Source organism: Myodes glareolus, chromosome 17, assembly GCF_982192425.1.
Source record: "Myodes glareolus chromosome 17, mMyoGla1.1, whole genome shotgun sequence".
NCBI lineage: Eukaryota > Metazoa > Chordata > Mammalia > Rodentia > Cricetidae > Myodes > Myodes glareolus.
Window position 1 is genome coordinate 19815101 of NC_142042.1, and position 23520 is coordinate 19838620.

General features: G+C 40.2%; 1 protein-coding gene and 1 non-coding gene across 5 annotated transcripts in view; one reads left to right on the top strand and one right to left on the bottom strand.

The window, feature by feature from the left end:
- The window catches only part of Rap1gds1 (Rap1 GTPase-GDP dissociation stimulator 1), a 131545-nt gene extending 118926 nt beyond the window's left edge, over nucleotides 1-12619 (top strand). For all 4 annotated transcript variants that reach the window (XM_085677637.2, XM_085677638.2, XM_085677639.2 and 1 more), the window contains 3 exons: nucleotides 5095-5221; nucleotides 9971-10099; nucleotides 10860-12619. In XM_085677637.2, coding sequence (XP_085533763.1) covers nucleotides 5095-5221; nucleotides 9971-10099; nucleotides 10860-10987 — 384 coding nt within the window. In that variant the 3' untranslated portion in view covers nucleotides 10988-12619. The remainder of the gene's footprint in view (nucleotides 1-5094; nucleotides 5222-9970; nucleotides 10100-10859) is intronic.
- A 10041-nt stretch (nucleotides 12620-22660) lies between these two features.
- Nucleotides 22661-22732, bottom strand: LOC125414874 (small nucleolar RNA SNORD113/SNORD114 family). Its single transcript, XR_007236430.2, has one exon. It is a non-coding gene; the product is annotated as a small nucleolar RNA SNORD113/SNORD114 family (small nucleolar RNA).
- Nucleotides 22733-23520: the final 788 nt, after the last annotated feature.

A 23520-nucleotide genomic window follows, 5' to 3' on the forward strand; every position in this document is an offset into this window, starting at 1 on the left:
ACCCGCTTGACCACACTTTTTAGAGTATCTACCCTTAGTCTTTCTTTGCCCAATGAGAATAGGGTTAAGAGCACTTGCTGCTACCCCAGCAGACCTGAGGCTGGTCCCCAGCATCCACGTAGGTGGCTCAAAACCTCCTGCTACTCTAGCTGCAGGGTGTTCTAACACCTTCTGCCCTCAGTGGGCACCTGCACACGTATCATGGCATACACACAAATCTAAAAATAGAAATTTAAAAACATCCAGTTCTAAGTAGCTCCCAAAATGTCCCAATCACTAAATCAAAACATTCCAAAATAGTCAGGAAATTTTCTGAGGGAGTCATACTGGGCATGAATATTCTCAGAAAATTTTCAGCACACCCCTCTCTGTCTTTTCTATCTGAGGGGCAAAATAAGGAGACACACACACTTTCTAGTGATAACTTTACCTCATCTTGAAAATATCCTCTCTGAAAAATCTCTCTTCACAGCTTCCTAATTAGTTCTACAAACCTTCTCCTTCCTCTGCTCATCAGCTTCTCCCTAATTAACTCTCCACATCTCTCTCTCTCTCCCTCTCCACCCTTCGTCTGCTGTCCACACCACTGTCTGGTCCCTGTAGCAGCAGCTCCTTCACAGTTGTCTCTCTCGCTCACACACACATCCTTCTTGTACATCACTCACTCTTTCATGCACTCGCTTACTCTTCTCTCACGCCTCTTCATCTCTCAGGCCTTCTCTCTGCCCACTCAACTCTATCCTTTACTCACTGACATGGGCGCGCGCGCACACACACACACACACACACACACTCACTCTCTGCATAGCTCTTCCCTAGCTCTACACAGCCATCTCTCTCTACATCATCATCGCTCCTCACACAGCCAAACTCTGGATATGGTGCATTTTCAGGGTCCATCCCATTCTCCTAACACAAGATAAGTCACATAGTTTCTTTTAGGTTAGTGATGTCACAGTGACTGGCCAGTCAGTAATGGTTGGCCATGCACATAACCTGAATGGTTAGGGTTACCAGCAGAAGATAACACTGGAATTCAAGACTTAACAGTAACAATTAATTAGCTGGACTTGAGTGCTAGGGAGTATTGCAGAAAAGCCCATTGCTGCAGGGAGCTTTCTACTAATGCTTCAAGCTCTGACCTTGAATCAGCAAAACACCTGGGGAAATGGCCTCATGTATTTCTGTCTAGGGGAAAACAGATATTCATCTCCGGGGCAACCAGCCTGCTTTGAATTCATGGACTCTAAAATTAGTTGCCTATGTAAAAGGCTGTCTTCATGACTGAGAGTCCTATGTCTGTCTGAGTAATATAAAATATCCTAGTATTATTTCTATTCATCAGAATTATACACTTAAGCAGAAATCATCTTCCTGACCACCCACAGCTATGTGTGTGTCTGATAGATGAAATATTTTCATGAGATAAGCACACAGGCAGTGGAAATACACCAAAAGCTGTTTTTAGAGAAGAATGAAGTGGCTCATGAAAGAAATTACAGACAAAGAGTTATCTACAGCCAGTGACCTCATGGCCTTTCCAGGTCTCCCCTTAGGGAATCACTCATCTGGGGGGTCAGGCTCCTGAACTCTGGCTGTCCCCTGCTATGAACCCCCATGGCCCTCTGCACCTAACCTTTTGCCTGTGAATATTGTTTTTTCAGTACCACTTGTTTGTAAAGGCAGAGGTTGTTTGAGGGCATTGTTGGTGTAGGAGTTTCTTCTGTTTGTGTGTTTATTGGTTAATGGATAAAGGAACTGCCTTGGCCTAATTGATAGGGCGGAACTTAGGTAGGTGGAGAAAAGAGTACTAAATGCTGGGAGGAAGAAGGGCAAAGTATAAGAAGCCATGGATCCTCTGCCTGAGATGGACGCCAGTTAGAATCTCCTGTAAGCCACTGCCACATGGTGATATACAGATTAACGGAGATGGATTAAACTAATATGTAAGAGTTAGCCAATAAGAAGTTAGAGCTAATGGCTAGGCAGTGTTCTAATTAATACAATTTCTGTGTGATTATTTTGGGTGTAAGCTAGCTGGGCAGCTGGGACAAACAAGCGGCCCCTCCCTACAACACATTATGTCTTGTTCTGTATCTACATTATCCTGACATTTTGTTGCTATAGCTCTGAAGTGTGTATTTTAAAGGTGAAGGGTAATGTGGTACACTTCAAGCTTTGTTTAAACATTGCTTTTTCAAACCTTTTTGCTTCCATGTGGATTTTATGATTTGTTTGTTTTGCTGTAAGAAGAAAGCAGTCTGTGGCCAAAGGCTGCACACGTACTAATAGAACTTTCTTATTATTGTTACATTGTTGCAAGTGGCCTAGCGGTTGGTATTTGTCTAATTCCATGTGGTTTTCAGGTGTGGCTCACAGCTGCTGGCTCATATTGGATTTAGTCTCCCTATAGACAGAATTTGTAGAGAGACAATTCACCAAATGCTTCAATCATGGATCATTTGGTAGGATGTGTCAGTGCAAAAGTCAGCTGGGCCTTAGAGAACGGTAGATTCCACTTGTGAATCCTTTCCTTTTCTGGTGGTTTCAACTCCAAATCCATATTCATTGACTAAAACTCATATTTTATACCTAGTTCATACAGCAGTCCACTTAACTATCAGTAGATGCTATTAGAACCAAAGAGCATTCTCCCTCCATTATCCCAAAGCCCTTTGATAGTCCTGTCTGTCTGAGAGTTCAACCCAGGTCATCAGAACAATCTGAGTTCCCAAACCATTTACTAAGGGGTTTTAGCACTTTTTTTTCTTTTTTTGACATGACTCTATAAATGCTGGTGTCCATTTCCTAAGGACAAGCAGCCTGTCTGTTGACCATAGGCATTGGTAGTGAAGAAGCAAAAGCCAGAATGAGCACCTTGTTTCTTGTGTTAGTGGGAGATGCTGTAATTCTTGTAGATTTTGGTCTTCAAAGATTTGGATGAGTAGGAGATGTGGTTCTACCTGTCAGTGGTGTTGACATTTCATCCTATGCTTCTCTCTTGTGATAATATCTGTAAATGATACTTAAGCTGCTACCTGTAGTAGTGAAGATGTATTGTGGATATTACATGAAGTAGCAGTGTTTAGTAGTTCATCTCATTTCGTTTCTTCAATTGCTTTCAAAGACCATGTACCAGAATCTGATGTGGTGTTTATGAGCAGCTTTATCCTCCCCCCTTTTGTTTGTGAGTCTACCTGTTAGGGAAACTTCCAGTCATGTGCTTGAATTTGAGGTATTCAGTATTTGCATGATAAATATGGCCCAGGAATAACCAAGACATCTCTACCAAGAAGATGATTAGGAGGAAGCCATGAAATTCTCTGAGGATTTCATTGATTCTCAGGTTGAGCAGCATTATTCTGTTTTCCAATTTGTCTTGTCTAGTTGAATATGAAGTTTTATGCTTTGGACATATTGAGCTGTTCCCATAGTGCTGTCCACTAATGTTATACCTGACAGTTCTGTGACTGGCTGGTGCCCTGGCACCCAGCACAGAGCAGAGTACATGCATGTTTGCCCTGACCTGTGTGGTCATACATGTGGAACGTTGTATTCCTTTCAGAGCTGTCCTGAATTCTGTCTTAAGATTTAGCATTTAAAGAAGAAAAAGACAAAATGCCAGTCCAGAGGCCTTCCTCAGGGAACTGCATGCTTGTATTCATGTTTTCTGGTCTTTCCTCAGGAAGCTCCTATGAAAGTTCCAGTGAAGGACTTTATACCAAGTAGGCAATAATTAGAAAGTTAGAAAAGGCTTCAAGTATCCATTGATTCTCTGGGGCAGGTGAGGCGGATTAGTGGGTCTTATGGGCGGGCCTGATTCCACAAGTTAGATCTAAGGATCCCATAAGGTGGCAGGAGAGAATTCCCAAGAGGTGTTCTCTGAGACCTCTCTAAGCACACTTGGCACTGACATGCACAAACACAATAAATAATAAATAAAATTTTAAAAGAGGTTAAAGGAAAAAGACTTAATAGCTGCTAGAGCACAACCACCCATAGAAATGCAATTCTTAGGTGACTGTAATGTGGAATGTTATCACAGGGCTCAGAGCCATGGTATTTCTACTAATAGTTGATTTAAAATTTTATATAAAATAGAAACAAAAGAAACTGTATTTTAAATGATTTAGAGAATTAGAAAAGTAGTCATAATTAGATTTTTACATAACTTTATAGTTACTACAAAAACATATGAAAGATAAATCATGTCACAGATGAAATCATTTGACAAAGACAGACTCAGTAGTTTGCTTTGTCAAAGTCAGTGTTGGTACTTGGACTTCTCCAGTCCAGAGCTGCCTGCCCCATCTCCCTTAGAGTTTGAGAAAGGGGAACCAGAATAATTGTGGCTGAAATTCTGTGTGTTTGTGTCTTTATGTGTTCATGTACTATTTTTTTATTTTTTGCAAGTACAGTCTCTCTATTCTCTTTCTTCCCTCCAGACCCGCCCCTGTACCCTTGGTCCCTCAAATTCATGTCCTCATTTATCACTAATATGTGTGTATGCGTGTGTTTCAAGACTGACTGGTTTTGGTGTGCTCTTCTCTGGGGAAGGCGATTTCTTCTGCTCTCAGTCTTTTGACATTTAATGTTCTCAAATTTGTCAAATCAAACAAAAGGGTAAAAGATAAAATTTTTTTTATTTTATTTTTTTAAAAAGTACCCTTGTCCAGAGTATCTAGAGACTATCTGCCTGGCACTACCATAAACATTTTTAAAGCAAAGCTTTTTTTAATTCCAAATTTTAGTTTTCTGTTGATCCTGATATACATGCATTTGGGGAAATAGCACTTTTATTTTAGTTTCTGTAGCTTCTAGTTACAGTTAGTTAGAGAGCTTCTAGTTCTCTGTTCCTTGATAAGAAATGCAATGGTCTTTTTCTCTTAGGCCATTTAAGTTGTCATTTTTGATGAATTTATTTAAAGCTAAAAGCTTTTCCTTTTCTGTGAAGAAAAAAAAATATGGTTAAAATGTAATGATTCGTACAGGACATTGTCAGGTAACCACTCAACAATGAGCTGACTGATTGTAATGCCATCTCTTTGTGTGTAGAATTAAAGTTTATAATTCTATGATATTTATTTATTGTAGGATGTAATTAAAACCATTGTACAGACTGGTGGCATCAAGCATCTAGTTACCATGGCAACTAGTGAGCATGTAATAATGCAGAATGAAGCTCTTGTTGCTTTGGCACTAATAGCAGCTTTGGAATTGGGTAAGTACCTCGCTGGCAAACTTTTTTCTTTTACTATTTTTATCTTGGATGAAAGGAAGCACAGGAATGGAATTGAAATCAAATAGAACCTTGGCTGTAGAAGTATTTTGCTAGTGTCTACTTAAATCTGAACATATGGAAATCATATGTAAGTTGCTATCACAGGTGGTTCCTGTGGCTATGCTTTGTGTAACATTTTTAGATCAGCACTTTAGGGCTTAAATTTTAAGTCATATTTTACGTAGAAGATACATAAAACATTTTCAGTGGGCTTTATAATAATTGAAATGAAATTTGGATATCACAGGAAGAAGAATGTGAAACTAAGGTATAAAGCTCAGTTGACAGAGTACTTGCCTAGCATGAACAGTGTCCCGAGTTCAGTCCCCATGTGCCTGGTGGTACCCATCTATAAGTCCCCAACATTCCCGAGGTATTAGATAGGAAGATCAGAAGTTCAACATCATCTTTGCTACATAGTGAATTTAAGGCCCACCTTGTTTATGTAACCATTGCAGCTTGGATGGAAAGGTGTCCTAGCCAAGGAACACCATAAAGTCATCCGTAAACTTAGCAGCTTACAGCTCTGCTCCAGGGAGGTTTCCCAATGCAAGTGTAACAATGTGCCCAGTGGGGGGGTGTCCCCCAGCAAAGTTGTTACAGCTCTGTTCAGATCCCGTGGAATGTAACAATTCTGCTCTGCTAGGGGATAGTGGTACAGAAGTGTTACAGCTCCGCTCCAATCGACCCTGACAGAAGTTGTTATATAGCTGGGTTCTACTAGACTGTCACACCACACAACAAATTGGGAGGAAAAAAATCCAAGAGGGTGGCTTCCTCTACTAGAACAGGAAGCAGCAGCAAACTGAACAGGGTACAGAGTTTATATAGGGTTTCTTGTGGGGAGGATGGTTTGGGATTGCAGGGGTTTTGTAGCCGGATTCTGTGGCAAGCTTCAGGATTGGTAGTATTCATGCTCAGGGATCTCAGGGATTGGTGGGATTCTGCAGCCTGACTCTGGGGCAAACTCAGGGATTGGTGGGATTTCAAGCCCTGGTCCTGGGTCAAGTTGGGCAGGGTGTTTTTCCTTGGCCCTTTGCACCCTACAATTTGAGACCTTGTCTCAAAGAAGGAAAAAGAAGGGGGGAGGGAAGGACAGAGGAAGAGAGGGGGATGGGGTGGTCTTATTGACCCAGACTTTCTATGCCCTCTGTTTCTACTAATTCTCCCCTTTAATAACCTCTATAAATGTTTTTCTATTACTTTACAGTACTTCCTTCAACTAAACTCTCACCTCTGCCTTTTATATGTCTGTGTTCAATATTTCCCACAAAGCAAAATCAAACTGTTAGCTTCTATCTCTGCTTGTCGGTGGCTGTGTAGTATATAAGCGTCCATGTGGGCAGAATTCTCTTTGAGAAACCAAGACACAAATAGAACCAGACTCTGATAATGTAGCCAGGGATGGTGTATCAGAGCCACATAACTTTTGGCTAAGACCCAAAACTGCTTTTCATCACACCCTGCCCATAGGGTCTTTTAAATGTAGAATCATGGTTTTTTTGCAAATACGGATAATTTGGCTTCTTCCTTTCCTGTTTGTGTCACCTTTTATCTCTTTGTCTTACCGCTGTAAGACTTGGAGCTCTTATTAAACAAGAGTTGAGAGAGTGAGCCTTACCATGTTCTAGATTTTAGCAGGAAAGCTCTACTCTTTTCCGAAGTTAGTATATAACTTAGCTATGCTTCTAGCATTTGGCCTATAGCATGTTTTGGTATGTCTCTCTGTTTCTAATTTCTTTAGTACTTTTTTCATGAAGGGATGTTTAACTGTCTCAGATGGCCTTTCTTTGTCTATCATGATGTCCTGAAAACCTTTTCTATGCTGTATTTATTGGTTTTCATATGTTGAACAAGCCTTGCGACCCTGAAACGAAACCAAATTAACTATGGTTCACAACCACCTTAACGTATTCTAGGATTTAGCGTGCAAACACTTTTTGAGGCATTCTGGTTGTATGTTTACCAGAGAAATTAGCCTATATTTTTCTTACATTTTATCTAGTTTGGGTATCAAGGCTATCCTAGTCTGAGAAGTACTGGTATTAGGTCTTCTTAGAAGCCGGGTAGAATTCAACAGTGAACCAGCCTGTGTCTTTATTACTTGTTTCAATCCCATTACTTGTTATGGGTTGAACAGCTTCATTCAGTAAGTCACATGGGTTAGAAGTCAATCCGTTTTGTCTAGGTCTTTCAGCTTTTGGAGTCTAAGTTTTCAGATTTCCCCAGGGATCTTTTGGGTTTCATTGACTTGTGTTGTAACAGCCCCCTTCCATCGCCAATCCTATTTATCTGGGTCTTCGCCTTTAGTCTGGCTAAGGGTTTATTGAACATCTTGTGTTGGGGGGGCATTGTTTTATTTAGGGGGCCAACTCTTTAATTACGTGCATTTTTCTTCTTGTGTTTTTCACTAGCTTCTTCCCTAGTATTTATTAAACCTCTCCAGGTGTTGGGTTTGGTGTCTTTGGTTTGCTACAACTAAAGTCCCAATATTGTGCGTGTGTGCACGGGCGTGTTTATAGTTATAACCTTTTCATTTTAATACACCTTCACTGTGTCCCAAATGTCGTGATAAGAGGTGGTACTGTTATTTTCATGAGATTTTTAGGAATTTCATGTTTTCCTTGTTTTCTTCAATGACTACTGTTCATTTAATAGTGTAGTGTAGATTTTTTATTAAATTTTATTTCTGTAGTTTCTGATGTTTCTCTTGCTATTGATTTCTGATTTTCTTACTGAAGCCTGCTAAGATAGAAGGAACTATTTCAGACTTTTTGTTTTGTTTTGTTGTTTTTGCTTTTGGAACTTCTGTTCAGGCTTGTTTTGTGACCTATCACATGAGCATATTTAGAAGATTCCATATGGTACTAAGGAAAATGTGTGCATATTCCTTATTGGTTAGATGGAATCTCCAGTTGGTCTGTTGTGTAATTTAGCTTGAGGCTTCTTTGCTGGTTTGGCAGAGCCGTCTTACTAGGAACGTGGACTGTTGGGATCCCCGAGTATGACTGTGTCAGAACCTGTGCGATCATTTGTGCCTTTGTGTGTTTGTTGGGATTTGAAGCCCCAAAATTTGGTTCCCAGATGATATCTGTCTTGATGAACTGCGGTCCATTTTTCCTCCTTGCTAGTTTTGGAGCTTGAGTGCATGGATGGGTTTGTTTTTTCTGCCAGTCAAAGGATTAAAAGGCAGGAAAGAAAGTTGGGCTTATTTAAAGTGAAAGTAAGAGAGAAAGCAGACTCCTATGAGGGAGAGATAGGACTGGAATCCACATTTCTCCAGGGGAAGTTGGGGTTCTGTTTGGTTGAATATCTCTGTCAGGAGAGGGTAAACTTTTCCTAGGTAGCCTCCCAGTTGGCTTACTCAAAGACAAAGGGAGGCCTGATTAGTACACAGCCTGTGTCCACATGCCTGTAGCAAGCAAGGCTGCTAATTCTCACTTCAAGAAAGAAGAAGCGGGAAGTAGACACCATCTGCACTCTCTTAGGACATGCCATGAGAAACTCTCCACCCAGGACTCCCTTCCCCCTCGCTCTCTTACCACCCAGAGGACTAATCCTAACCCTGGTCAGTTATACCAGCTTGCTTACAGCTGTTTGCTTAGTAGATTGACGCATCCTTGGACTCTGTGGTACATCTTACCTGTGTTCCTCAGAGACAACAGACAGATCACCTTTTTTAATCCACTCAGTCTGCTTCTTTTAATTGGCAGACTGAGATCATTTGCATTTAACGGTATCATTGAGAAGAGATTGCTGCTTCCTGTGGTAGTGGTAGGTGATGTCCCAGTTGGTTGGATTGTCTTCCTTCCGTTGGTGTTAACAGTTTTCTCTGTTGGATGTGATCGATACCCTACCTCGCTCTCTGTTCATCTCTTCCTTTCACGGAATGTTTACTTTCTTGTATGTTCACAATGATGCTGTCTTCTTTCTCTATAATCTTAAGAATCTTGCACAGTGCTGGCTTGCTTGGCATGAATTGCCTTAATTTGAGTTTGTCTTGAACTGTCCTTATTTCTCCATGAGTTTTAAGAAACAATTTTTTTGGATATAGTAATTTTGGTGTTAGTCATTTGCTTTCAGGGCTTGAACTATGTTGTTCCATGCTTGCCTGGTTTTTAAGGATGCTAATGAAATACACAGTATTTGGTAATTTTTCCCCTTACAGCTTTTAATGTTGTTTCTTTGTGTTTTTGACATCTTGTCTGTGGCGTGTCATACAGAGGGTTTTCTCTGGTTAAATTGCCTGACTCTGTTCCTCCTGCTATGGGTTCTTAGGTTTGATTTCTTGAATGTATCCTAGACTTGTTGGGAGTTTTTGTAGTGTTTCTTTTTTCTTTATGTATGTCTGAATGTATTGTTGTCTTGTTTTTTCTGCTTTCTCTTGTCCTTTCTGATGTTGATTTTTCTGATGAGAGTGAGGTTAAAGCACAGGTTAGTAAGCAACAAGAGTGGTTTTTAATATAGAAAAAGAAGCTCAAAGTTTTGGTTTTGTTTTTTGGATTATTTGGTTTTTTGTTTAGTTTTTGTTTAAGCAGCTCTCTTCTTCCCTGTACCCTAGTCTTTTCATAGAGATTCTCACTGCTTCCTTCTGGGAAGTCCTCTGTGTGCAGAAGGGGAAGCAATATTTAGCCTGGTGACACTACCGCCATCCACAGTGGCTATGACATCCTTTGTTTCCTACTGTAGGTTCTGCTGAGAAAGACCTTGAAAGTGCTAAGCTTGTACAGATTCTCCACCGACTGCTAGCAGACGAGAGAAGTGCCCCGGAAATCAAATACAACTCCATGGTCCTGATCTGTGCTCTTATGGGATCTGGTATGCATTCCTTCTGTCACTAGATACCGGAATATACCCTCTCTCGAATATTACATACGTAGTCAAGCAGTAGACATTAATTTTTAAGAGAATACGGGAACTTTCCCCCAGGGCAGAATAGGGTGTATCAGATCTCCTGGTATAAGCTTGTGGTTTAAATGCATATTAAAAAAAATAAAAATGTGAAGACCTCACCAGTTGCTGAGTGTTGATTATATTAAACATATAGGACCCCATTCTTCCCAGTAGCAGGTTCTCAGTCATACTGAGAGTCCTGTCCTTTCTTACAGTTAACACTAAATGAGCCTAAAAGGCCAGAAAAGACAGGCTAGAAAAAAAAAATCTAAAAAAGAGGTGAGTTTCTCAGAATTTATTCTAAGTGTATGAAGTAACAACTTCACGTATCACAAATTTAACAGGTTTTTAAGCATTTAAACTTTTTGTTTGAACTGCTGGTAGGGTTAAGTTGTAGTTACTAAGTTAACTTTTAAGTGACTAAATGTTGAGATTACATAATGACCTGTGTCTTATTACAACTTATTATCCTAAACACCTTTAGACTGCAGAGCCTAAGTCTTTACAAATGGCAATGAACTCCTAAAAAAGACCTTGCTAGGTACTGTTGGACTCTTTCCTGATTTGTTCCTCATTTTGTCCCTCTGTCTGGTCAGATCGTCGGGTGTATATTTGGGGTAGATTCTGTAGTGCAGTTAGAACCTTGCAGCAGAAACGTGAGCTTTGCCTGACTTTTCTCTTCCAGAATCCCTGTACAAGGAAGTGCAGGATTTGGCCTTTCTAGATGTTGTATCCAAACTTCGAAGTCATGAGAACAAAAGCGTCGCCCAACAGGCCTCTCTTACAGAGCAGAGACTTACAGTGGAAAGCTGAGACCGGCCCCTCCTGGCACAAGGCGTCCCCCCAGCTGACCACCCCACCGTTCTCCATCCAGCAGCTGCTTCAGCGCCACCCTCTACTACATCACCTGTGCATGCATGCAATGTTCCAGTACCAACCGAAGAACTCTCTAGGTACCTGCCTAATAAGATTTCTCCACCCATAGTTAATGTGAACATGACTGTCCAAACAAGTCTCCACCCATAACTGTTATCCTGTATCCCTGATGCTTGAGCTACATTAAGTAGAATGTGCATGTTGTAGCCCTATGAAGATGTAAACTTGCTCTTCACATGCAGTAAGCTACATAACAATGTACTGGTAAATTAGAAACGAAGAATGCAGCAGGATCTGTCTAGCTTATTTAAAGATGACCCCGAACAGTAATGATAGCACCATATTTTTTGGTACTCGGGAAGCACAGTGATCGAAACGGCTGTATGGCTGCTCATTCGTTAGTCTTCTCCAAATGGCAGGCCCGTTGTGCCCAGAGTTGGATAGATTCAGCACTCACTCTTTCCCTGTGGTTTTTCCTTTTTCTGAACTGTGTAGGCAATTTGTCAGACAACATGGCAGGACTTCCTTGGGCTTCTCGTTCCATCTTTAACTGACAGTGATGCAGAGGCCCCAACGCTGAAACGTGGTTTTCAGTGTGATTGGAACAAAGGGGTTAGAGAAACCCTGGCATCCTGGACCCCTTTGGATCTCGCCTGTATTTTACATGCAGATTGTGTGCAGTTACATCCAAAACTTCCATCAGTTAACTAGCATTGTCTAACACGTGTTTCTAAAACTTAATAGCCATGTGTTTCAACTAAGAAAAGTTGAGAACAGCCTGTTTGATGGAGAACGGACTTTGCCCCCGTTTTTCATCTTTCAGGCTGAAAGCAAGGGGTTTCATCTTTCATACTCCTTTTAAATACTGTGCTAATTGTAGGTGGATATAAGAGGAAGCATGAAGATGTAAACTAAAGGAGAAGGAGGCCAGTTTTAAAAGCCATAGTAGCCAGTCCGGTACGTTCTGCAGATGGCCTCCTAGCGGTCACTGTTAGAGTCCCTCACCTCCACTTTCCCACTGAGAACCACAGTAATCTCACCGGCTGCAAGCCAGGGCTCGATGTAAGGAACCTTCTTGGCAAAAATGTAGTGTGCTCGTCACTGCCACTAACCACCACCAAGTGAGTCTTTAGAGCTTTGACACACAATCTTTATAAATTAATCAGGACTCCCTGTGACCTGCCTTCTCGCACCCAAGTCTGACTCCTGCTGATAATAGAAGGGGGTGGGCTCCTTTACAGGACTGGGGGGCAGTGAGAGGGGCTGCTGAAGAGGGGACCAGCTCTTTGCTCCCCAACAGGAGATACATGTATCTCTGCATTATCTAAATCAGACTTTGGTTTTCACACTTTTCAATTCAAGAAGGATTTACTTAATGTAAGTAAAAACCCGACTGACAATTTCCCTGTGATGTTCAAATAAGGGAACTATTGTGAGCGCTTGTGCTACACTTATTGTAGGAATGAGCTCTTTAATGTCTTTCTCCTGGGCTGAATAAGTGGACTAATGTTGCATAATTCTGTCCATATTAATAACTTAATAAATAAATAAATAGTATATGAAACTACAGTGGTATTTCTTGGTTTATTTGTCTGTGTTGTCTGTATTTTTACATCCAAGAGCAGGGTTTGCTCATGGTTGGTACTAAGTACTGAGTGTTGTTGAATGAATGAATTCTTGCTCATAAAGTTTGAGATAACCAGACCAAAAAAAGAAAAAAACAAAAACAAACAAAAAAAACCACCACCAAAAACTCAGAATAGAAAGGTCTTATCCCAAGGTCATAGATTAGAGAAATGGTAGCATGTGACCCAGCTGCCAGCAATCACTTCAGGCTAATTTACTAGTTTCTCCTAGCTCCAGCAAAACTACGTGCAATCCGCTTCTCCAGGAGGATTGTGTACTTAATTACAGATGCCAACAGATTAGGAAACTCAATGCTAAACTCTGGCAGTTGGTAGAAGAATGAAGCCCAGATAATCCTTCATCTCCAACTAATTAAGCTCAGCTTCAGGGGCTAACATTCAATTACTTTGCTACCTTAGAGTGTTTTTTTAAGGAGAGTCAGTAAGAGAAACAGCACCAAGAATGGTCCTTCCAGAAGCTTGGAGTCCTCTGAGCACCTTTCCACACTGTAACCTTGCATTTAAAGCCAATCTGATGAACACTATTCCAGACTCGCTATTTTCTGTGGCTTTAGGTGTTGCATACACTACGAGGGGAGTTGAGATGTGCAACAAAACTTTAAAGTTCTAGAATGATCACCTATTAGGAATGGACCATAGCTGCTTGCGGGCATTAGCATAAAAGTCTGAGAAAGCGTACATACAAAGAATTCAAAAGGAAATTAGACTATTCAGATTCCGCTGAGCATATCAACTGAAGTTGTGTAAATGGTTAAGAGACTTAGATAGTGAGCATTACTGTTTGTATCCAGTTTGTACAACCAAGCTAGACAGCCACCCAACTCAGGGTAGCCATAACATTTCCATGATGTTTGGGATGAAGCCTCTTACAAGACACTAGGAATGTAAGCCTTTTTTACACAATCATGTGATCTCATAAATTTACATTCATACACAGAGACAGAAACATTCCATGTAGTGTATGTAAGTGTATGTTGTACAGGCTTATCTGACTGGAGTGTTGAGGTTGCTGTACTTTAGAAGTAGAATATGGGCCAGCAAGGTGGCTCAGTGGGTAGACGCACTTGCCACACAAGCTTGACAACCCACAGCAGGAGAGGAACAACTCCTACTAAAAGTTGTCCTCTGACCTTCACATGTACACCAAGTCATGCAGTACCCACACTCTTGCACACACATCAAGCACAAATAGTAATAATACAGATTTTAAAGTGTAATAGTGTAAACTACTTGGTCTTTGGATGCTTTGCTGAATACGAGCTGTATAACCATGACCAAATTACTAAAAACTCACCTTATTTTCTCTTCAGCATGGAAGACTTAATAGTCCTCAGAATTATGAGACAGAACTTTTAGAGATTCAAGATAAGGATGGGTAATATACTATATTATGGAGAATATACTATGTGTGTGTATATGTATGTATACATGTATATATGTGTGTATATGTATACATATATGTGTGTATACATACATACATACTGTGGACTAAGCTACTTTCAGTCCTCTGCATGTTTCCCATCTAAAATTTTTTTAAAAGCTGGGAGCTGAACATGGTGGTATACATCTTTAATCCCAACACCAAGAAGGCAAAGACATGCAATGCAGATTTGAGGCCAGCCTGATCTACACAATGATTTCCAATTCATCCAGGGCTACATAGTAAGACTGTCCTAAAAATAAATAAGTAAAATTTTAAAAAGCTTTGTATAAAACCACCTCTTAGTTCTATCCAGAGCACAGAGGTTTTAGGCAATATACATCATGCTGTTCACAATTCCAGCTAAGACCATTTATGTTGACAATTTATTTTGTATTCCAGATCAAGTCTTCAGTAGACCAAATGTGTACCAGGCAGTTCTGGTCCCTGCACTCTCTGGCCTTTACTGCCTCAGTCTCTGCCTTTCCTCCTGGCTGGTGCCGCCACACTTGCTCAAGAGGCGTGCAGAGCCTCCCCACTTTGTAAGCAAACTGGAGGATCAAGCTGGCACCCCCATGAAATCTACCGCACACTCCATGCATGGACTGGTACAACATCCTATACACCAGACCAATCCTCTCTGCCCATCTAATTCCATCCCACGTAAGCTATTTCCAACCTCTAGGCCCAACCCACCTGCACATCCAACATGCTGTCTTCTCCCCCAACCTGCTGTCAATATTAGCACTAACAAAAGTCCACATGCCCAGAAATTATTGCAAATAATATAAACATTATAAAGTCCAGCATTTCCTCTCTAAACACTACTATGTAGAAGTGTTTGCCAGTGAGAATTACCTATTTGAACCCTGGAAACAAGAGAACAACCATAAACTTTAATGAATTTAAGAAATTTTAAGAAGTCACAAACAACTCAATGAAATTAAGGAGGATGAACAGCTGAGTGATGCCCAAGAAAATACAAACATAGGCTGATGGAAACGACAAGGACTTTCCAGGACTTGACAACAGAATTCAGTCAGGAGATAGGAGCATTGGAAAGGATTCAACTGAAATGAAGATGAAACTGAATAACCCAACTAGAACATTATGAGTAGAATGGATCAAGAGAAAATAGAATAACAGGATTTGAAGATAGTAAAGGGTACAAACCAAATAAACAAGAAATACGATTTTTAAAACACAGGAACATACAGGAAGTATGGGACACCATGGGAAGACCAGACCTTTGAGTTATTGGCATAAATGAAAGAGAAGTCAAATGGCATAGACCTGATAGTCAACAACATACAGAAGAAAACATTACCATACTATGGAAAGTCGTACCCACAGAGATTAAAGAATCATGCTGAACACTGAACAGACAAGACCAGAAAAGAAATTCCCCAGAGCATATCATAATTAAAACATTAAGTATACAGAACAGAGAAAGTAGACTGAAAATTGCAATGGAAAAAAATAAGTCACATATAAAGGAAAATTTTCCAGAATAGCAGTTATCTCTCAGTGGAAACTTTGAAAACCAGAAGAACCTTGAACAGTGCCTTCCAAATCCTAAAAGATCAAGATGGCCAACCTAGGATAATATATCCAGTTCAACTATCGGCCATAACTGAAGGAAAAGGAAAACTCCCACAATTATAAATAGCCTAAAAATTTTTATGTGCAACAAACCAAACCTGAAGAAAATACAGGAAGCAACATTTTGAAGAGAGGGGTGAATATAACCAACATACTGAAAAGAAACATTAATTACAAACAAAATACCAACGATAATAAAATCAACAGGATGACCACAGTGCACACATTTCAATAATATTTTTAAGTATCAGTGGCCTCAATTTTCCGATCAAAAGATACAGGCTAGCTGAATGGATCAAGAAACAAAATCCATTTATCTCTTGTCTACAAAAAATATTTTAGCTTTAAAAATAAGTAATGCCTTAAGAGTAAATGGATAGACAAAGTACTCCAATCAAATGGGACCAGGAAGCAAGCAGGCATCACTATCCTAATATCTGACAAAATAGACATCAAACTAAAACCAATCAGAAGACTTTATTCTAAATGAGGAAATAGTTAACCAAGAATATGTTACTGTTCAAAACATGCATGCACCAAACTCTGGGGTGCACCATTTCATTAAAAAAAATCTACCAATGGATATAAAGACACAGATTAACATTAAACCATTAAAGCAGGTGATTTCAGTACCCCACTTGATGCAATAGACTGGTCATCTGAACCAAAAAACCCAAAAACATCAGGATTAATTGGTAGCATATGTACATCAAATGAACTTATCTACAGAATATCCCATTCAAATATTAACAATACATATTCTACTCACCAATGCTTGGGAACTTACCTAAAACAGTCTAGATCCTAGGACACAAAACAAATCTTTACAAATACAAAAAAGGTTGAAATACTTCCATGTATCCTATCTGACCACAATGCAATAAAACTGAAAATTGACAGCAAGCAACTCTCTAGTAAATACACAAACTCATGGAGTTTAAGCAACTCGTTGCTGGATGATGAATGGGTCAAGAAAGAAAACAAAGGGGAAAAAAAGCTTGAAACTAAATGAAAATGAAAACAAAATCTCTGGGACATATTGAAAATAGTCCTGTGTGAGGGAAATTTATAGCTCTAAGTGCCTTTATTTAAGAATCAGAAAGAGCACAAATAAATGGCTAAATGATGCAGCAAGGAGGGGTGCTGCACACTGGCTTGCTCCCTATGGCTTGCTCAGCCTGCTTTCTTAAAGAACTCAAGATCATCAGCCTAGGGATGGCACCACCCACAATGGTCCTCCCTCATTGATCATTAAGAAAACGTCCTACCACTTGTCTACAGCCCAATCTTATGGGGGCCTTTTCTCAATTGAGGTTCCCTTCTCCCTGATGACTTTACCTTGTGTCAAATTGACATAAAACTAGCTAGTATAGAAATTAATGTAATAAAAACAATGAAAACATGAAGAATCGTGTAAAAGCTGGTTCTTTAAGAAGATAAAGACTGACAGGTCTTTATCTCAACTAACCAAAGGAGAGAGAAGACCCAAATTAACAGACTCAGAAATGAACCGAGAAGCATTACATCAGAAACCAAAGGATTTCAGGATATTTTAAGGAATGCTTTTAAGAATATGTACTCCATTTAGTTGGAAACCTAAAAGAAATGGGTGAATATCTAGATTCAATCAAATTACAATAATTAAACCAATAAGTCATTATCCTAAACAGACTCATAACAAATGAGATTGGGAAAGTAATAAAAAGCCTTCTAGCTAAAAAAAAAAAAAAAAAAATCCAGGACCATATGGGTTCACAGCAGAATTCTGTCAAACTTTCAAACATCTACAGCCAATCCTTAAAGCCATTCAAAAAAGTAGAAACAGGTGGACCATTCCCAAACTCCTATGACACCAGGATCACTCTAATACCAAAACAGTAAACACAACAAGAAAAGAAAACTACAGGCCAATATTTCTTATAAACATGGACTCAAAAATACTCAATAAAATATTTACAAACAGAATAGAGACATATATCAAAAAGAGTGTCCACCGTGACCAAGTTAGTTTTATCCTTGGCATGCAGGAATGGGTCACAATGTACAAGTCAATAAATATAATAAACACTTATGTGGACTCAAAGACAAAAATCACTTGATCATCTTAATAGATAAATATAAAGTCTTTAACAAAATCTATCATGTCTTCATGATGTCAGGTAGCATGTCAAAAGCTGTGTATGTGAAATCCACAGCCATCACCATCCTAAATGGAGGAAAAATGTCAAGCAGTTCCACTGAAGTCAGTCATGAAAGAGGAATGTCCCTATCCCCTTTCCTCTTCAGTACTGTGCTCACGGCCCTAGCTGGAGCAGTAAAGCTAGAGAAGGTAATTAAGAGGGGACAAATGTGGAAAGACGAAGCCAAACTATCCCGTTTTGCAGATGACATGACATTATACTTAAATGATCAAAAAATTCTATCAAAAAACTTCTAGAAACAATTTTTTTAAATTTAGCAATGTGGCAGGATACATAATCAACTTGTAAAATCAGTAGATTTTCTATACATCAACAAAAAACTTACAGAGAAGTTCATGGACACACATTCACAATATCCTCAGAGAAAATAAAATATCTAGGAATAAATTAACCAAGAAAGGGAAGGACCTCTACAATGAAAAATTTAAACTTCTGAAGAGATAAAGACACTAGACAGTGGAAAGCCATGTCGTGCTCATAGGTTGGAAGAATTAATATTTTGAGGATGGCCATTTTACCAAAAGCTACTTACACGTTTGTTTGATGCAATCGCAAAATCCCCATCTTATACTTCAGATACTTATTTATTTGACAAAGATGCCAAGAATAAAAGCTGGAGAAAAGAAAGTATCTTCAACAAAGGGTGCGGGAAAACTGGATGTCCATATGTAGAAGAATAAAAATAGAACCATATTTATCACCTTGCATCAAAATGGATCAAAGACATAAACATGAAGCCTGAAACTGCTAGAAGAAAGCATAGACAATTACACTACGTAGGTGTAGGAAAGGACTTTCCAGAGAGGACTTTATTTACCCAAGAATTAAGGCCAACAATTGACAAGTGGGACTTCATGGCTACAGAACCTCTGCACAGCTAACTGGAGGAAGAGGAAGCATACAGAATGACAGAGTCTCTTTGTTGGTCACACATTTGATAGGACTAATATCCGAAATATATAAAGACCTCAACACAGAGAGTCAAAACAAAAGAAAACAAACAAACAAAACTCAAAATTGGCCTGAGACCCAAACTAAGAAATATCTCAAGAAATTTTCATCATTTCTAGCAATTAGGGAAATGTAAATCAAAACAACTTTAAGATTTCATTTTATTGGATCAAAGAACTCAACATAAAACCAACCACACTGAACCTCATAGAAGGGAAAGTGGGAAGTACACTTGAACACATTGGCACAGGAGACCACTTCCTAAATATAACTCCAGCAACACAGACACTGAGAGAAACAATTAATAAAACGGACCTCCTGAAACTGAAAAGCTTCTATAAAGCAAAGGATGCGGTCAACAGGACAAAACGGCAGCCTACAGAATGGAAAAAAATCTTCACAAATTCCACATCAGACAGAGGGATGATTTCCAAAATATACAAAAAACTCAAGAAATTGGTCATCAAAAAAACAAATAATCCAATTAAAAATGTGGTACAGACTTAGAGAACTCTCAACAGAGGAATCTAAAATGACTAAAAGACACTTAAGGAGATGCTCAACATCCTTAGCCATCAGAGAAATGCAAATCAAAACAACTCTGAGATTCCATCTTACACCTTAGCCACGATCAAAAACACTGATGACAATTTATGCTATAAAGGATGACAGGTAAAGGGAACACTTCTCCAATGCTGGTGGGAGTGCAAACTGGTCCAGCTGCTTTGGAAATCAGTATGGGAATTTCTCAGAAAATTAGGGAACAGCCTATCTCAAGAACCAGCAATACCGCTTTTGGGTATATACCCAAAAGATGCTCAATCATACCGCAAGGACATGTGTCCAACTATGTTCATAGCAGCATTATTTGTGATAGCCAAAACACCTAAATGTCCCTCGACCAAAGAATGGATAAGGAAAATGTGGTACATTTACACAATGGAGTATGACACAGCCGAAAAAAAAAAAATGATGACATCTTGAAATTTGAAGGCAAATGAATGGATCTAAAAAAACATCATATTGAGTGAGGTAACCCAGACCCAGAAAGACAAATATAATATATACTCATTTATAAATGGCTTTTATATATAAAACAAAGAAAAACCAGCCTACAATTCACAATCCCGGAGAACCTAGACAACAAAGAGTACCTTAAGAGAAATATACATGGATCTAATCTACATGAGAAGTAGAAAAAGACAAGATCTCCTGACTAAACTGGGAGTGTGAGGATTATGGGATAGGGTAGAAGGGGAGTGGGAAGAAAGGGAGGGGAGCAGAGAAAAAAATATATAGCTCAATAAAAACAATTTTAAAAATTCCATTTTTATTCCAGCCAGAATGGCAAAGCTCCACGAAACAACTGGGAACAAATCCTGGAAAAGATTCAGGGAAAAGGGATCCTCATTCACTGTTGGTGGATCACAAACTGGCACAGCCACTATGGAAATCAATGTGGAGAATTCTCCAAAAGCTACAATGAAATCTACCACATCAGCCGGCTATACCACTCCTTGGTGAATAACCAAAGGACTTGACATCCTACTGCACAGACGCTAGCCCAGCCATATGCTCTATTTACAATAGCTAAGAAATGGAAACACCTTAAAGGGCCTTCAACTGATAAACGGATCATAAAAACCGTGGTGTGGATACACTAGGAAACTGCTCACCTGGAAGTTAAAGTGAAATCATGAGCTTTGTGGGATGGAACTCGAAAAGATCATATTGAGTAAGGTAACCCAGACCCAGAAAGACAAATATCACAAGTTCTCTATTATGGGAGGCTCCTAGCTCCAAATCTTCAGATGTGAGTTCATGTCATGGAGTAGCTACAAAAATCAGGAAAGCAAAAAGATGCCACAGCCAGGATGAGGGATGGAGGAAGCAATCGAGAGGGAAATAGCAATGCACACATGCCCCGATAGAGGAAATGGGAAAATGGGGGCCTCTAGTTATGGGGGAGACAGAGGAAGGAGAGGAGAGTGAAATATAACAGTAAGAAAGCCTGAGCACGTCGTAAGCAATCATAATATTCATGATCTACCTACGTTTATAGTTTAAATGGAATTTTTTCATCTGGACAGGCAATGCTTTCTCCAAGAGTCAAAGAACATCTAGGAAACCCCGATGCCAGGTATGAGAAACCCTCTTTGGAGCTGCTGGTCAGGGTTGTTCGACAGACTCCCGAAATGTTACAGGCTATTGCTATTGCCCTTTATTTCAACCACATCCAACTGTAAGATGGTTCGATCACTCCACTTCCTTTTATGCACTTCACTCTCCAATAATTCCTTTTGTGCAAGTAAGGTAAGCAGGAGAAAGGGGCTGGGGGATAACTCCATAGTGAAACCTTCTCTGGCAACCACAACACTCTGGAGTTGATCCTCAGCACTAGGAAGAATGAATCAAGGGGAGAAACAAAGAATAGGAGTCATTAATCACATTCTGGGACTGAGGAGAAGACTCACTGGGTAAAGCATTTGCCATGAAAACATGAGGCCCTAAGTTCAGATGCCCAGAGCCCATGTAAAGCTAGACACAACCACACGCAACTGTAGCCTTCGTGCTTCTACACAGAGACCGGGTGGGGGTGCAGGACGGGCTGGCTCAGCTTGCTGGCATGTGGAGCAGGGAAAAGGCATCCTGTCTCAAGGTGGAAGGCAAGTGTGGTGAGTTTTCATTTGTATTTTAATAAATAAAGCTTGCCCGAAGATCAGAGAGCTAAACAGCCCCAGTGGTCAGCCTTACAGACCAGGCAGCAAAGGCATACACCTTTAATCCCAGGAGCCACACTAGTTTGCCGTAGAAACCAGGCGGTAGTGGTACATACTTTTAATCCCAGCACTAGAGAGGAATCTAAGACAGGAGGAGACAGCTCTCAGTCACAGTCTCATTCTGAGATTCCTGGAGGCAGGATCGCCATTTCAGACTGAGGCAGAGGTAAGAGTCAATGGCTGACTGCTTTGCTTTTCTGACCTTCAGGTTGAACCCCAATATCTGTCTCTGGGTTTTTATTGATCATGCTACAGGCAAGGACTGACACGGAAGGTTGTCCTGTAATTTCTACACATTGTGTCACAAACACAGACTCATATCCGCACATGCACGTATGCGTGCACACACACACACACACCATATAGAACAAACTCTTCATGCCGGCTGTGTTATGTTTTAATGTCCAACGTAAATGAGCGGAAGTGAGAACAGAATGGCCATCTCCAGTAACTATTATCTCCTCTGCTTGCCCTCTCACCCCTTGTGTTCTTGTCCTCCCCTCCCCCGTCAGATCACAGAAATGCAGGGACTTCCCCTGAGCCCCAAGAGAGCAAGATAAGGCACTGCCTGAAGAAAGGCATCTGATGAAAACTCACCCCGTTGTTTTGCCAGGAAACCTTAGCCACACATCCTTGTGCATCAATCCTTCATGTGAAAGCCACTCAGTCTATACAAAGGGGGCTTTGCATATCCGCTACTGAAGTCCAGTGCAGAATTCTAGAACGGTGTTCTGCCGTGCTTTCTTGTAGTAGGTGCCCTGGATTTTATATCACTAAACTGTTAAATAGCTTAATAAAATATTTATTTTATAAGAATAAAATATTAAAATGCCATGTGTGGCTAAAGCATTCTTTTCTCCACTTGTATGGTAAGAACGTTGTCATTTTTAAAGTTAGCTCCCGAGAGCAGCAGGTCCCCTTACAGCATTTCACACGTGCTTGGGTTGAGTTGGCTCCCCTCATGCCACACTCTTCCCCTAGCTCCCTGCTCCCTACTCTCACTTAACGATGGGGACCTCAGGCTCCCAGACCTGCAGGCACAGCCAACAGCTCATACAGCACCAGCGGTCATCATTAACCAACAGCACCCCTCCGCTTCCCTGTTGACTTATAAACAATTGACTAACACTGCTGAGGTCATGAAAAATCACAAAAATCTAAGGACATGGTCCTTGAATATACTCCAGAGTTTCTAAGGCTCTTTTGCTGTAATTAGTGTCCGTTCTGTTATACACTCTTAATCTAGAAAAAAAAAAATAAACACTGGGTTTCACCCACATGCCATATTAACCCTTTGGCAATGGCGGTTCTGCTCGGGTAATAAGTGGTGTTTGTTCTTGTTTTATCAATACATACTCAGTCATTAAAACCAGCACGAGCCAACAAGGCATGTTGGCTGTCCTCAAACCATGTCTGTCTTCTGAACCCACAGAGCTGAGCGTGAAGCTCACATCCAAGTGAAAATTTGTGAATCAATTTAGGAGAAATGCATTCGGAGAGTATAAAGCGGAAGGAACTATAGAAAGACTGGTCTTCCGCTCGTTGGTCCATGTCCTCTGCTTCCTTGTTTAGTCCTCCGCTCATCACTCAGCTACGTACGCACTGCACTGCGAGGCTTTCTTAGCGAGTAAACAAAAGGCCCTAATTCTGCCTCTACCAGGAACATTGCCTGTAACTTCAATTTATGTGACATATAGCCACATATTCTTCAAGTACTTGGATGTACCAGAGTGACCTAACCTTTTCCTTACATTTGGAGGTTTAAGTTATAGTGAGTTTTAAAAACCAACCCCTAAATGTTGGGTTTTATTTTTAGATGCTACTGGTTTCTCATTTAAAAACCACCTGGCCTGACTAAGGTATGGTCAGG